At 38.4% G+C, this 16,682-nt stretch overlaps 1 protein-coding gene across 1 annotated transcript; it reads right to left on the bottom strand.

Annotated features, from left to right (window-relative positions):
• Positions 1-673: 673 nt before the first annotated feature.
• LOC139127361 (uncharacterized) lies at positions 674-9,546 on the bottom strand. Its single transcript, XM_070693277.1, has 5 exons — positions 9,176-9,546; positions 5,083-5,361; positions 4,491-4,622; positions 3,942-4,075; positions 674-898 (listed from the first exon to the last, which is right to left on the bottom strand). Exons 1-5 carry the CDS (start codon positions 9,303-9,305, stop codon positions 674-676), a joined length of 900 nt encoding a protein of 299 aa, XP_070549378.1. The 5' UTR covers positions 9,306-9,546.
• Positions 9,547-16,682: the final 7,136 nt, after the last annotated feature.

Here is a 16,682-nt window from a genome sequence, read left to right as displayed (position 1 = left end):
AAAGAAAGAAGTCAGTTTTCTTTGTAAAATAGCAAATTTGCATAGAAAACTTCCGAATCAGTGAGTAAGATGCGCTTATGTCAGACAATTCGTCTCTCAAAGCGTGCCCCATCTCAAGCACGCGATATCTCTGACGAATAGCGGAATACTCGCAAGTACCACTTCAAGTTGCAATCGTTTTATAAAAGCGACATGAAATACTTATGGCGCACCTCGATCGATGGTGAATTCTTTTTATTAAAGTGACTTGTACGCGTTCCCCACGAATTTAACCCTTTCCTGCCAGACAGTATCACTTCCCCATCAGCCAAGTCAGTAAAAAGCGGTATTGAGCTAAAAAATGACGTGTTTTCACCCACTTGGCTTGGTATGTTATAGCATCTTTAGTCCAAAAAATCGAGTTTACAGTATTTATGTTTTGAACAGCCTTCAAATGTACAGTATTATGTTAAAATACACCATATGGAATATGTTGTTGTTTCATTACTTTTAACCATCTTGACCTGATTGTGAAATATGGACTTGGCAGGAAGATGGATAAGCGATGCAACCTGTGGCTCATAGGAGAATCTAACATGCTAAAAGTCGTGTTTCATAAAATCACAGAGTTCATAGGAGCGATTTTACCATTGCTAACCACACGCATTGCAGTGTATGCCTACATTAAATATAATTACATGCTGCAGCCTTTATCAGAAGAATATCCTTTGTTATGAAAGAGAGTATTTGGATTTTCGTATTTTTCACTTACGTTTAACAGTCTCTTCAGTCCAAAATCGATGTAGTTGCTGGATTGTCCGTTCAGAATGAAGACACCTCCCTTGTACTTGGACCAGTTATTCCACACATACTGACACAAGATCTCACTTTTACCGCAACCTCCTAATCCGATCAAAATCTATAAGAAAGGTAATTATCAAAATCTAATGGAAAGGTAATTAAAAGCACCATTCGTATCAAAATTGTTTCCTAAATTACAAACAACCATACAAAATGGGCTTCAAGCTCTCAAGACTCTCAGTCAAAATCGAGTGATAAGTTCCTGGGGCAGGAAACATCAGCGAGTTGTGTACTAATAACAACAGGGACAACTAAGAAAGTGTAGCTTTTGAATGAAACTGATAGCTTTGACACCGTGCAGGATAGCTTGGGTAGGGAAACAATAGTTGATGGAATGGAATCCGTAAGTTTGGTCATCTAAAACGATAGCTTTGAACATATTTTGATGTTAATGGCGTAAAACAAGATGGCTGACAGCAAAAGCAGTGGTAGCGGCGGTAAGTATTTTACCCGTTTCTCAACGAAATCCCCAAATTCTAGATGCCGCGTTCAGTGAGGTTCAGGCTCGATTACACTTCTGTAAAGTTTCTGCGCCTATTTTACAAAACTTGTAGAGAATCACCGTTCCCGTTTTCGAAGTGAACAGGCTATCAGGACGTCCTATTCTAATACATGTACAGGGAAGAGAATGTATATGATAGTCAGGATAGTATAAGGACGTAGTCGTTAGTGTTGGCAATGTCTGTTTTCCAGAGTTAAGACTTACCAAGATTTCAAAGTTAGCTTCAGATAAGATGAATAGTTATCTTCTCTACCTTCCATGTATGCACGAGCACTTTTTCATACACTATCACATACACAATCCATTTACATGTATTAGAATAGGACGTCCAAATAGTTTGTTCCGTTTGAAAACGGGAACGGAGATTTCTCTGCAAGTTTTGTAAAATGGGGGCAGAAACTTTACAGAAGTGTAATCGAACCTGAACCTCACTGAACGCAGCATCTTACACAACACACCTTGCTGACTTTTTGTCGAAAACGGGTAAAATACTTACCGTAGCTACCACTGCTTTACTGTCAGCCATCTTGTTTTATGCCCTCAACATCAAAATATGTTCAAAGCTATCGTTTTAGATGACCAAACGTACGGATTCCATTCCACCAACTATCGTTTCCCTACCCAAGCTATCCTGTCAAAGCCATCGTTTTCATTCAAAAGCTACACTTTTTAGGTACCCCTGAACAACGAAACAACTAATAAAGCCTACAAAATATTGAATTTTCCATCATAGTATTAATGTTTTGACTTAATCCTTGTTTGTTCAAAATTATTAGCGCCGTAAAGCTCATTTTGTCTATTTAAAAGGTTAATTTTCGGTGTAAAGTCAATGCTGAAGTCCTAAACATATATCTTTTTTATGTAAAATGCACCAATGAGCATTGTTCCAGGATGATAATCATGCCATATTGAGTCGTTGATTAAGTGAAATATTTGTTGCCCTAAAACCTTGCTTTATGTATCTGTGGAAAGTGAGCAATCCTGCCCTAACGTGTCGTAGAAATTGGTAATTTGACGAACGGGAGTATGTGGCATCGTCAATATTAACATAAAAGCGACCTAACGGCGGATATAGCTCCGCTGTGTAGAGAATAACTATTTTTGACACATGTTGATGAAGAAGGTGGAAATCTTTGATAGCTCATTTCAGTGCCAAAAAGTGGCTAAAATAGACGAAATTGAAGATTTCATCATAATTTGAATATATCACATTGGATCATCCCTTTAGAACCTGTCAACCAAAGCTATCTGACGAGTAGTTTTTTGAGAATAAAATTTTCTGACCAAAAATGGCAAAAATTGCCCCCCAAAATAAAAATTGCAGATTTCACCATAATTTCAATATATCATACATTAAAATAATCCCTTGGAACCTGTATACCAAATATCAAAGCTATCGACTTGCAGTTTTTGAGAAACAAATTTTTGGACCAAAAATGGCAAAAATTGCCCCAAAAATACAAAATTACAGATTTTATCATAATTTCAAAATATCACATCAAGTTCACCTGTACTTTTTAAGAAAGACATTTTTTGACCACAAATGGAAAAAATTGCCCCAAAATACAAAATTGCAGATTTCATCATTATGTCAATAAATATCATTAAGATCATCCGTAGAAACCTGTATACCAAATTTCACAGCTATCAGATGAGTAGTTTGGAAATACACATTTTTTGACCAAAAATGGCAAAAATTGCCCCAAAAATACAAAATTACAGATTTCATCAGAAATTCAATATATATTACTTAGTTTACCTGTATACCAAATTTCAAAGCTATCAAACAAGTACTTTTTGAGAAAGACAGTTTTTGACCAAAATCGGCAAAAATTGCCTTTAATTGCAAATTTCCATATTTCTGCACAATTTGAACAAATCTGAAATAGATCATCCCTAGGGACTTATGTACCAAATATCAAAGCTATCTGACTGCTACTTTGAAGAAGAAATTAAACAAAAAATTTTACCGAAAACGACAAAATTGCCTCAAAATACAAATATGCAAATTTCACCACGATTTCAACAAATCTAACTGAAGTCACCCTGAGTAAACTGCAAATCAAATTTCAAAGCAATCGGACAAGCGCTTTCAGAGAAGAAATTTTTTTTACCAAAGACAGCAAAAAATTGCCCCAAAAATACAAATATGCAAATTTCACCATGATTTGAACAAACTTAAGTGACGTTACCCAAAGTGAACTGCATATAAAATTTCAAAGCAATTGGATTTGCGGTTTCAGAGGAGAAGGCAATTGTTGATGGACGACGGACGACGACGGACGACGACTGAAAATCAAACTATTTTATAAGCTCCGCGACGCTTACAGCGGAGCAAAAAATGCGTGACTTCATTAAAATTCAAATTACGATGGCATGGGTGATTAAGGTACAGTATTTATTACGTACGTAACGAGGCTGCGCGAATATTGACTCAGAAACAATTATTTAAAAGAATACTGTGCTTAAACGACAGTTGTTGATATTTCCCTCGCAGTGCAAATTGCCATTATCAAAAACAGCAATAGTCATAATCGATTTCATTAACCTTTAAACAGTACATAGTGTTGAACTTCGTCGCAGTAGCACACATTCCTACCTCAACTAAAACCCTGTGAGATTCGCTTCCTTGCCCGCGACGAGTGTTGTAAAGCTTCTCGATGTTACTGCAGCATTCAATGTGAGTCTTACCGGTAAAAAGGTCGCATGGTTGCCTCAGAGACACAGGACACCCTTATAAGACAATGAAAACAGATACAAAAGACAATTACTTGAACAATATGAGACCAACACATTGGCATGACAACAGTTGACTATGAATAATGACTGCAAGTGCCGTAAAGCAAGCAGGGTTAAAAGGAGACGTACGCAAAAGTGTATCCCTGAATAGAGTACATATTTCGCATAGTCGACACAAGGCGATACTAATTTTATTACCATAAAATATGTATGTATGTATGTATGTATGTATGTATGTATGTATGTATGTATGTATGTATGTATGTATGTATGTATGTATGTATGTATGTATGATTTCACGCATGGAAGCACGCACACACAATTTTACATACACAGATGATACATCCAACAAAGTGCTGAAACGTCAGACGGTAAAACATGTACAAATCTTTGAAAGTGCCTGAGTTACCTGTCTGGTTACCTCGACTTGCACCGGCTCTATTTATTGTGGAACCATCAAACGTGCCTGTTCTGAATGGTGGTGACGTTGCCATCGCAACAACACTGGTACCATTACCTTGCTCTCGTACATCGATATTTTCTGTAAGAGGACAAATTGCATGATTTTGTTGAATGTCTATTTGGAATGTACAGGTTGAGGAAGACGACATAGTGTCAGAGTTCGAGTTATCCAAGAGTCACTTCGAATCACACCTTATACACGGTCTCGGCTTTTATTTGGTCAAAGTTTACGAAGTTGTGTTAACATGCCACCATTAATTGACAAAACTTCAGAAAAGGTTATTGGCAGACATGCAAACACGTTGACGATTTTAGAGAGCAATTTCTTCCTGGGAATGAATTATATTCGTTGAAGTGTCGACGTCAGCCTTCTGATGTAATACTATAATGTGCACAAAAAACATTGTTTTGCGAATCAGTTGATCTAAGTATTGCTGTACCAGATGCTATTAAATGTACGTTTAATTTCATGGCCGTTCCAATTTCTACAAGCTATTTTCGCACAAACAGTGCGATAAATTACAGAAGGGGCGCTTTACCGTATTGTAAATTGTGAGCGTCTACGTAGAGGCCGATATGCTTCAGAGCGTTGACGAACCATTGAATACTGGCGTTTGCGCCGTGCGTCTCCAACCATTTTTCGCAAAGAGCTCGTTTCACGTCTATGAGGGGAATGTCTTCGTCATCACACCCGACGTCGGCTAGATTGTCATCTGATAAGCTCAATCTCGTAGCGAATCTTTTAATTGAACTTCGTTCAACGTTTTTCATCGCTCGTACGATTTTTTCGAGTACGGAGTCCACAACAAATCCACAATCTGTGAAGAAATTAAAGGTTCATTTGAATCAAGCGACGAATATTTTCGCTCTGTAAAAATGTCAACTCAATGATAATGATTTTACATATGTCGCATGAGTATCGTATATAGCCTACTTTGTATTTGTCAAAACATACTACGAAATTTCTACAGCAGGCCTAAACACAGGAAGTAGATTTCCATTCTTTTCGTCTCGTACACTTCTAAAACAAATACAGTGCAGGCACACTGAAATCAACAAGGAACAGTAGAACAGACAACGCTTCATCTGTTAAAGTCTCATGCTTTGGTCAGTGATACAACGTTTTAGTTTTTTGTGGACTGCGTTCAAGTTCATGTAAAGGTGGTGCGTTTCGGAGGTGATAGATGGTTTACGTCTACTGGTACATTGTTACCGAGTATTGCCATTAGAATGATGAAAATGCTCATTGCCGTTGTTAAAACAGGGTGGTTGTCATTGTATTTATCGAAATGAATAACACGTGTGCCCAACATTCACCGCGGTTTTAACAGCCTTGTTCTACGGTAACGTGTCGCTCTCTTTTCCCCCTCATGTTTTATTTCAACTCGTCATTATTCAGTATATTGATGATCCATTAGCTGTAATAATTGTGCTGGAGTAATTTGTGGTGCCTTTGAAAAACACTCATCTTGTTCTATTCACGAAATTCATATCTAAATGTATACTGGTAATGTTAGTGTTGATGCCTGAATTTATCAGACGTAGAAGTCCACCATTAACTATAATAATGTATATTGTACTCAATGCAACGTGTTTGCAAGATGATATTCAAATAGTATGCGCCTCGAAAGTGAAAGACTTAAACTTTTGCTCAAAATTTCCTCAAGGAATCTTGCAACCATTCTCTTTCAAAATCAAGAATAAAAATCAGGCGTTATCATGTAAATTTTGGCATCAGAGAAACAAAGTACCCAAGATTTACCGATATTTGATATCCAAAAAAGTGTTAATCTACGGAGAAAAATAAATTATCGAATTTCGAAAAACTGAGACGGTGAAATGTGTTTTTTTACGCCAGGAGCTTTAAAATGAGCTCCTACAAGTGGTAGATCAGAAAAGCATTGTAAAAGTATGAGACTCGGAGCCGAAAACCTGTACCCGAGGCGCATCAAAGGGTCCAATACAATGTAACTAGTATGAACCCAGATGAATGGTTTACATAGTCAAGAAACAAATAGAAAATGACAATAACAATAGGCTCATGACATCATGAACCGCCGGTTATTGGCGAATCCGGGTGTGTAAATTCGTTAAGGGTATAGTATGCAGCCACACACGACCGTCATGATTGACTAAAAATCTAAAATGCAGTGTAACTCGGCAAACACCACCGATGTTAAAGTTAGGGATGTTTTCACGTATCATTTTAGAAACATATTTGACATATATTGATATCATGTCCCCGTATCTACAATAGAATTTCTCAAATGATCTAACTGATCCTCTTTCTGTGAATCTATCTCACTAGCTTTTGTGATGATTGGCCCTGTGCCTTTCTCGAAACACTTCACTTGACATACAAGGCTTAGCTCTACCTTATCTCGGGGCGGGGGGGGGGGGGTATTGTGCAACGTGTACACCGTAAAAAGGGCCAATGAACTGCAACTCTGCGAAATTTGTCGAACATGAAGCTACCTTCAATTTCCTCAGATATTCATGCAATCTGCACACTTTTGTTCACTTTAAATTTCCCGCCATTTTCAAAATAGTGCCACGTTATGAGAAAAAAGATAATTTTTTGTATAAGTCGAGTGAATCCCTTGTTTGTAAAGATTCAAATTTGTACATGCACTATTTACGCTGTTTATCATGTAGTTTTATGGAGGTGGCCATATTTGGGTGTGGCACCCGTTTATTATTTGTCTTACTGAAACCTCCCCACGCAGTCCCACTCAGTGGATAATTATACTTGAGTAAACATCTCTGAGTAAGAACATTTCTATGAACTGATTTTAATCTAAATATAAAATCATGAAAATAATGTCAAAAGTTGCAGCTCATGTGCCTGTAAACTTCAGAGCTCATGGTATATTACTAGGCAAACAGGGAAACGTTATGGGTTCAAAATTGGAATCAACCCTTTTATCGTACTGTGCAGTATTTTGTATTGTCTTTAATTTCAAAATGTACAAGATGTGGTGCTGAGCCTAAACATGCTGCTGTTTCTTTAATTGTAAAGCTAATGTTATAAATTTCATCATCTTTTCAGTGGTCGAATCAGAAAACCGAGCTTTAAGGGGCTGGTTTGTAATCTAATTCATCTATAAACAAATTCATTGACAGGAACACAGCTTTCAAAGAAGTACAAAGACTAACACCGCACAATAAACCACTGTCAACAAGCAATAATGCGAGAATCAGGGACTGGGAACTGCCGCTTTAAAGTTACTGTTGTAGTCAAATTAAGTCGAGTAGGGAGGGCGTCTTCCTAAGGTGTTTCGGGCTTAATGGCACTGAGACTGAGAAGACCGAACACGACAAAGTGTTTAGGTCTAGCACGCCAGGGAACAAAAGACAGACAGAAATAAAGATAGCCAGACACCAAACTGGTAACGTATCTATTTAAAAGCTGGGTATTTCCACTAGGTCACATGAGTGACTTTGATTGATTGCCATAACAATGTATATTTAGCACGGGGCTTTCCTCAGCTGCAGACGGGTCAATAGATTCCTACATGCAAATATGCTGTGTTTGACGCGTTGTTGTATATGTCGCGTTTAGAGTGATTTCAAAGATTTATTTGTGACGGTGAAACCTTGTCCATCGAGTAGGATAAAAAGTACACGTTCTTATCAATGAACTCTTTACTATTGGGGCCAAATTCCGGACAGAGAGCTAAATGGACAGCGCCACCAAAGGTCACTCTGCAGTGTACCTACGTGTGCACCTGATATATAAACACTATATCATATAAGCAGCTATTCGATTACAAAGTCCGGCGATGTGCGTACTTTGATCGGCACGTCATTTGCAAAAAAGAGTATATACCTTTAATATTATGTACATTGTATGTATCACGTACATGATCCTCCTGATGTAAAACCATGGTCGATACGTCAGTACGTTAGACATACAGCTTACGTGTGACCTTGAGAAACGAAAATGGCGACCCAATTCAAAGTTTTAGTCCTGAAGGTATATTTTCTGTCACGGAGACAGTAGTCACTGTTAAACAGACCACTTTGAAGCAAGCTCTAGATGAGTAAATTATAAAATTCGATTTGCGAATAATGTCTTGATTAATTTATTGTGCCCTAAGCATAGAATTCTATCAACGCCGGGAACACATAGCATTTGTTTACTAGTGAAACAAAATAGTTCAGCATTTTAAACATTGTTTAAAATTTGCGATAGAGAATCTCTCAACAGAATTTCCTAAAGTCGGGCAATTGCAATGAAAAGCAAATCGGTCGTTGCTTGTTCAAGAATGACGAATGTTCGGCTGATTCAAATAGTGCTGAATCAGGAGGGGGGATCTCCGGGCTGCAGTATAGCCGCCGTATGTAATAATGGCGGCCAGCGAGTCTATGAGGAAGTAAGTTAGTTTATTGTTTGTTACGTTCAGTTACGTGGAGAACTGACCCTGTACAAACGACATGATAAAACAACAACACAGAGATATTTTATAAGGCTTCGGAATGAAATAAATCGAGTCATTTGGTTATCGAACGCATAACGCAGTGGAGGCATGACGTCACCGGGTGTTGCCGCGAGTCCATTCAAAATTTCGTGGCCCAACATTACTTGCTAATTTCGGAGGTTAATTTTGTCACATTTTAAACGCGCCTTACCTGTTGCACCGGATTCAGTGTCACCCCGTACCTGGGTTTCACCTTGACTTTGTCCGGAGTTTCCTTCCTCAATCCCCTGAGCCTCTCCGGGACTCTCAACGTAAATATCGTCACCACCACTGGTCGCCATTTTAATTTTTGACCGGTCGCGTCAACGTCGGTCATCAGAGGCCGTCACGCCTAATGCATGGACGGTATTGTTAAACCACGTAATTATACAGTAACTGCGAGTAGTCGCGATAGTTAATACTATGCGCGCTTCATTTCCAGATCACACACTGGCCTACATTCAGACGCGTCCTCCAGACAACTTCGCTAAGACTAACAAAACATCAATGTAAACAGTGCAGTGACTAAAGTGTACGCATGGCACGTCGCCAACGTAGTACTAGCGATCACATGACTGTGTATCACAACGTACAGGATATACGGCAATAAAACGCCATTATAGCGAAGTACGTACAGGCTGGACATTTTAACATGTTAGGCATAAACTATCACAGAGGGCGAAGTGTTAGGCATTCCTTTATTTTAGAACATGTTGAAGTAGCAACATCCAAAAATAAATTACCTGCTTGATCGTCAATGCTGTGGGATTACTCACTAGTTGTAACTTTCCGACAAAATCTGCAGACGAACAGAATTTTCGGCGAAATGTTACTTAATATTTTGTAAATGTGTAAAGAGCTAATCACAACAGAAACGAATGATCGCAACTCTCATGTCGGTTCAGAAATAACGATTCCATTCCCTGAATATTGCGTTCGAAAATGATGCGATCTCAGTTTTACTGTTTACCTTTCAACCATGTATTATGTATTGTCTAATTATTGCGTTATCATATGTATCTTGATGGTGCAAAATTTCGACATGCTACGTGCTGCACTGTGTGGTGACAAAATAACCTGTTACGTCCCTCCGACTTTGAGTTTATGAATAGGTCTAACATAATTCATTTTTTATACTGTGTGACCCCTTTGACAAGCTCCTTTGAACCCTGGGGCATTGACTAACTCTGGTGCCGTTGCATTCAGTCGCTGATGTTAGACAAGTCCCTATGACTTGTTTGTGTTTGAGGGTTCCTGTCGTACATATCCTTCCATTTGTAATACAGTTAGAAGTAGGTGACTTAAATGGGTTTATTATTTCCCACTGTTGCCCGTGTTTATCTCTCGACATGGTTCGGTGAGATGAACTCGTTGTAAGTTTTGGACCTTGACCGGAAAGCATCAGCTTTGGTGATCAGTTCAAAACTGTTACTGATCATATAGTGTCTATCCAACGTGGACTAATTCAGAATGTCCCAGCACCAGCGTTCGCAGACGATGCCATATTCTCATTGTTGTCGCACTGAACTCATCCTTACTTCAATATTACAATTGGCCGATGTGGAGAAAGATAGAAACGAAAAGGGTATAGTTGTGGAAACTTATTGACATAAAGTACAAAGTAGATGAGTTAATTGTATGTCAGTCTTGTCTACCTGTGTCTCTCTGCCTCTCTCGATCAGTCTCTCTGTGTCTATCCGTTTTTCTCTGTTTGTCTGCCTGTCTGCCTGCCGGTCTTTGTCTCAGTTTGTCATTTTTTCTCTTTTTTTGACCCCCTCCCCTTCTCTCCCTGTTTCTGTCTATGTCTATGTCTCTCTGTCTCTCTCTGTAGCATGGGGGATGCAGGGAACACAAGTTTTGTGCCTCCCCAGTGGTGATATACGATTGAGCTAGTATTGAGCGTCGGTTTCGCATATAGAGATGATGGGTCGTACCATCCAAAGCGATGAGGAGCTCACAAGTTGGAATTATAACATGCATTTCCATGAGAATACATGGAGATCATCCCACCATCTTTTAGAAACATGTGGTTCAATCTGATTCAGTTTTTATCACTGTGACACGTTCACATTGGTAAAAGTGTGACAGTTGCTGGTATTTTTTAGTGGAATAAACACTCACAAATTTCATTCCTGCAGTTTGCCACAAGAAATGTTTGTTATTCAAAAATTTACTTACACTTAACCATTGATCCTTGAGCTTTCTGAAAGGCCTAAGGACCAACTGACGGGACGAAAGCACGCCACCAAGTGGTGGCGTTACAATGTTGACAATGAAATGCACTGATCTGTACCAACAGTCGGTCAATGCCCTGGTAATTTTAACATGAGACACGTTTGTCTGGCAATGATAAAGAGTAAATTTGAACGTAGAATGATGGAATAACTAATGTATGTATGAGCCCCAATATGTCTTCCTTTTTTTCTTAAACTCTTTGGAATTCTTATTTGTTGCAGTTGCCACAGCTGCCGATACGCAGTACGTAGTTAGTTTCCCAGCAAGTTCCACTATAACCAATTAGTATCATAAATATTCATATTAGACAGTTTAAATTTGTCAAAGCGTTTTGAATTTGCGCGCAACATTGCAACCTTGTCAGGCAAACGATAAGCTATTAAAAACAGACGATTGCAATTGACGTACTAATGGATAAGGTGGAGAGGCGTACGATCATTCTGCAGTCGGTGGTGGTGGAGAATTTCGATAAATAATGTTTGTTTTGGTGGCGACATTTTTATATCAAATCAGAAGTCATCCTGTTTGCAAACCTTTTTCATGTGATGGCTGTGATTCTATTTTTTACGAGATGAAGTTTTCGCGTCGGAGGAAAGATGTCATTTGAAACAGCGCCCTCTTCCCTGGAAGACAGACAGAACATACACACATATTGGTCTTATTTTTAGGCGGGATTTCACAATTATAGGGGGCCATTAGCTGAGACGTTTTAGTAAATAATAACACGATGCCCTAGCCTTACACGGCCGTCTCAATGCAACCTGGCATGAAGAACTAAAAAGCCGTAGGCATAGAGCGTAATCGTATCAGAGTTCTAAAACAGGCAACACATTACCTTCCAAAAGAACACTGAATGTTTTCGGCCAATGTTGTTTCCCAAATTTCTGTGTGCAATGACGAATGTTTGAGAGTGGCGTGATATCTCCAAAAAAGTGAAACTCTTTGCGCATTCCGGAAATTCTTTTCAGATGTATTTTGCCACAATTCAGTGAAAGGATCTTTCCTCGGATACAGAGAATTCAATGGACACTGGTCATGATAAAACTTGCGGGAAATTGTGATATGAGCTATTAACAAAACCCCCCAAGTCGGTGATCGGCAGAATATACTAGTAAAGGCTATTGGAGGGAGGGGGTAGGTTATCGTTTTCTTTGAAATACTATACAGAGAGAGAGAGTGAAGGAAAAGTAACAGGCACACACATGACATCGATCAGGCTTCTTTAATGAAACAAATGATATTTATTACTAATAACTCGTAGACGAATATTGCTCGAACACCCTATACTTTATCCGCTATACATCAACGCAGTTTTATCGTCATTCATTTTGCCTTCTCATTGTCTCTCTTACGATTATCCCAAATTGCTTTGATTGATATAATAGCGCAACTGAATATAATTAGTGGAGCTCCTATCAAATCAAGTCGATGATGCTCCTCTAGCCACAAATACTTGAAATGTAAATGATAAACTACGTCTAGCATATATAGTAGAGATCACACACCCACTCGTCCGAAATGAGCGATGTCATTTTGTGAAAATGTTCTGAGCGTGACGAAAAAGAATAGACCTACAGTGTACAAGGCATTTCGTCCATGCTGGTTTCCCAGCGCAAGGCGTACGCTTGATTCCGACACTACTTGCAGATACGATCAAACCTGAATAGAACAGTTTAGGGCCGACTTGCAGCGATTTTGAAGCTTCCATCTAATTGGTTGGTAGAATCTTTCCGTTGTACTTGAATAAAACATATAAACTCCCTGGTTTGCTGTGAAGAGCGACAATCGACCAATCAGATGCAACCTCAAAAACACACTCAAAGTCAGCCGACAGTTTTACAATGCATATCACAGATCACGGTTACTGTACCCCGCCCATCCACATATTCAGCCAAAGCCAAAATAATCAAGCACGGTTACCAACCGTGATTCAACATATATATAGCATAAGAGATAAGGAAACGCCATTTGTAAAAGTCCAAAGATATCCGACCAATGTGTTCTTCTGGTGTGGTAGTGAAAAACCCTCTCTCTTCATAAAAACTATCTAAAGGCGTGTGAAGTTTGGGTCAAGATCGTACGAGAAGGAGACAGGAAATAGCCTGAAGCTTTCAATTAGTTATTGGTAAAAACTTAAATGAGTACAAGCAATAACGGGACATTCCATGGTGTTATCTTGCTTAATCCTAAGATATAATGCAAGACTGATGAAAATTGTCATGTGATGACCATTGTGTAATGATGAGAATTTTGTAGTTATGTAATATATATATATATATATATATATATATATATATATATATATATATATATATATATATATATATATGGTACAAAATGATAACAAGTAGAATACAGGACTTAGGCGTTACTCAGAGTTTCATGCTACATGTGCTCCCTGTAGCGATCATCAGACGAATATATACGTACGTATATATATATATATTTCATTGCTTGCTTAGGATTTACATCGCATTTGTGCGATAAAAGTGTGAATAAATTTGTATATAAATCTGTTGTAAAGGAGATATTTTATCTCAGACAAAGGTTAATGAACCTAGCGGTCACCCACACCAGTAAAATGATTAACTAAAACAAAAAGATGTCAATAATAAGTCGATATGCATACAAACCATATTTGCGACAAAAAGTACATATGTTTGAATGATGAAACTAGTCAGTACTTTATGAAGGAACATGCTAATTTCAAGTGATGGGATAGAAACGTGTCACAGTAACATTTGAATGATGTTTATGATTGCTTGTATCATTTTATCTTGAATTCATGTCTATCGTATGATCAACGCCATGCCTTAAAGAAAACGTTTAAAATCCCGTTCTAAAACAATACATCGAATATAGTCGCTCGAGGGTAGTTGTTTGAAGATAGTTGCTTGAGATAGAGAGGAACTCAGAAGCGTATCCCGCGTATCCCGGGCGATGGCAACTGTCAAGCTTGTCTACAGAGAAATAAAGTCTATGTAGTACCAACGAACTCTGAACGTCTCGTGTTGTCAATACACTGAAAATCTCCAGGTACCTCTCAGCAGGCCAAGGCGAGTCCGCGAGATAAAATTTCTCCCCTTGAAAAAAACGAATAGTAACACCGAATTAAAAAAGTATATAAATTTATAAAGAATGTACGATAGGGAGAATTCGAGACTTGGAACGGCAGCTTCAGTTACCGATAGCCTTACTATCTAAACTTGTACCCCAACTAGTGTTACCAAAACTACGAATGCATCATTAGTCGAAAAAGTTTTATTGCATTGGATTTCTCCTCCAATATTGCTATCGAAAACAGACCTCAAATCAGCACAACATCTGAGAAATTAGCCAAGGCGGCAACAACGTGCCAACAACTCTGCAGGGTTCTCCAAGAAGTATAGCGCCTCCTGTCATAGTGGTTGCTGTAAGCACAAAACCACTCGACAATGCAGTAAAATTGCCAATATTGATCATTTTCATTTAGCAATACTTACAATAGTTACAAGTAGTTCTACCATAGTGATAAGTAACATTTTCTTCCAGTTCCTGTAAATCACTTAAGGTCTTTGATGGTAATAATAGCTATGGGACATGAGAATAGCGCCACCAACAAAACTGTCTGCTGCACCGGCTGTACTTAAAATGTGCAACTTGAATTGTGACATAAAGAAATAACACCGTGTACAGTGGTACCAGCAGAGAGAGAGAGAGAGAGAGAGAGAGAGAGAGAGAGAGAGAGAGAGAGAGAGAGAGAGAGAGAGAGAGAGAGAGAGAGCTGCACTTGAAATTATGGAACGGCCGGTTCCTTATAATTGAAAATTCGTCAATGAGAGAGAACAATAGTCGCCACACGATTTACATATTGACACAATAAGCAGCAATGTCCTTCATTTAATTAAGGACACGGGGTTTTCAAACAATAGATGGCGGAAGCTGACAATATCTTTGATCACCCGTCAGAACAACGCCCTGACTTGCCGGCATTTCATGATCTGTTACAACCAAGGCTGTGTGGTACTAAATAATTGTGATTTGTATTTTGTGACAAAAGAAGGCACAATAGTTTCCGCTGATTCATATGTGCAAACCACAGTCCCTCTATCCACAGTGGTGCAAACGTTTTTGTCCTCTCTTTTAATCAATTTGAAAGCACCTTTTCTGCATATTCAAAAGCGCTAAAGAGATTCAACTGATTAAATCCACAGTTATATCACGGTCACTCAACAAAGTTATGTTAAAATCACTGACAGCGTAAAATTAAGGTTTCAAATTTTCTTACAACTTTTTAAAATCCCTTCAAATTGTAGAGTTGCTCAAAGTTGCCAAGACTTTCCAATAAGTCGGGAATAGAATACCAAAGCCAAGGTCTACAATTGATGAACGCTGTCTCAATCACCTTTTTGAAAGAACACGGAGAAAATAACTTGTAAAAGTAGTTATTCTTAAGTTTACTATCAAATATAGCTGTTTCGTATATTTGTCATCGCCTGAGTACACAAATTCCATTCACGTCAAAGTGTGTCGTCTGCCGCCGCTGTAGTTCCGGTTTCAAAGTACAAGTTTCAGAGCTCCTATTCGCCAAATAATACTTGCGCATTTGTTGCGGGGACAGCGAATGACAAATGGGCTTGCGTCATCAAATGAAAATACATTTCGCATGCGCAACATATCAATGTGGCAACACATCCATATCACAATCCTAGCGTAGCAGGGATATGGGAAAAGCATATCCTTATCCTAAAATCATTAGCGATGTCGTAAAAAAAGTAATGTATAGGTTTTATAGCAGAATCCCCAAGAATAATTAAAAAAGAAAAATCAAATTCCTGAAAGAATTATGATAGTCGGAGTCTGGGGAAGTAAGAACTTAAAAAACAATGGAAAATATTTACCTAAACAGTGTCAAGATTCTCTCAAATAGATATTTGACGCGTCGAGATGTACATGAATCGTAGATTTACTGACGGCGGGTATTTTTACTGCAATTACTCGGTAGCCAAGGTTACAGAACAATTTGACGTCCAACCACGTCAACCAAGGACGGCCTTGCCACGTTTTATAAATTGTATAGTTCATTTAAGTAAAACTTTACCGGAAGTGTTCCAAGAAATAGCCATTTCTTTCAAAGTGGTTGAAAATCAATTATCTATGCAACTTTTTACCCCTCATCAGTATCGAATATCATATCTTATTATTTGACAGACGTGCAAATTAAACGTAATATTCTAATAGGGGAGTCATGTGCCAACTTGAAACATATGCAAATATGTGTTTCAATTGTCTTGAACAAACAATCTATTCTTCATTTGTCTTGAACAGAGGAGACATTTCGTTCCAAACTAACTCTACATTACACGAGCGATTTCAACGAAAATGCAATCTAAGACCATCTTGCACTTTCACGCTGTTTTATTGATTTTGTCTTCTTTCAGGAAGATCTGAAAGAAATTCGACTA

This window comes from Ptychodera flava, unplaced genomic scaffold (genome assembly GCF_041260155.1).
Source record: "Ptychodera flava strain L36383 unplaced genomic scaffold, AS_Pfla_20210202 Scaffold_31__1_contigs__length_3010019_pilon, whole genome shotgun sequence".
NCBI lineage: Eukaryota > Metazoa > Hemichordata > Enteropneusta > Ptychoderidae > Ptychodera > Ptychodera flava.
This window is presented reverse-complemented; position numbering and strand designations above follow the sequence as displayed.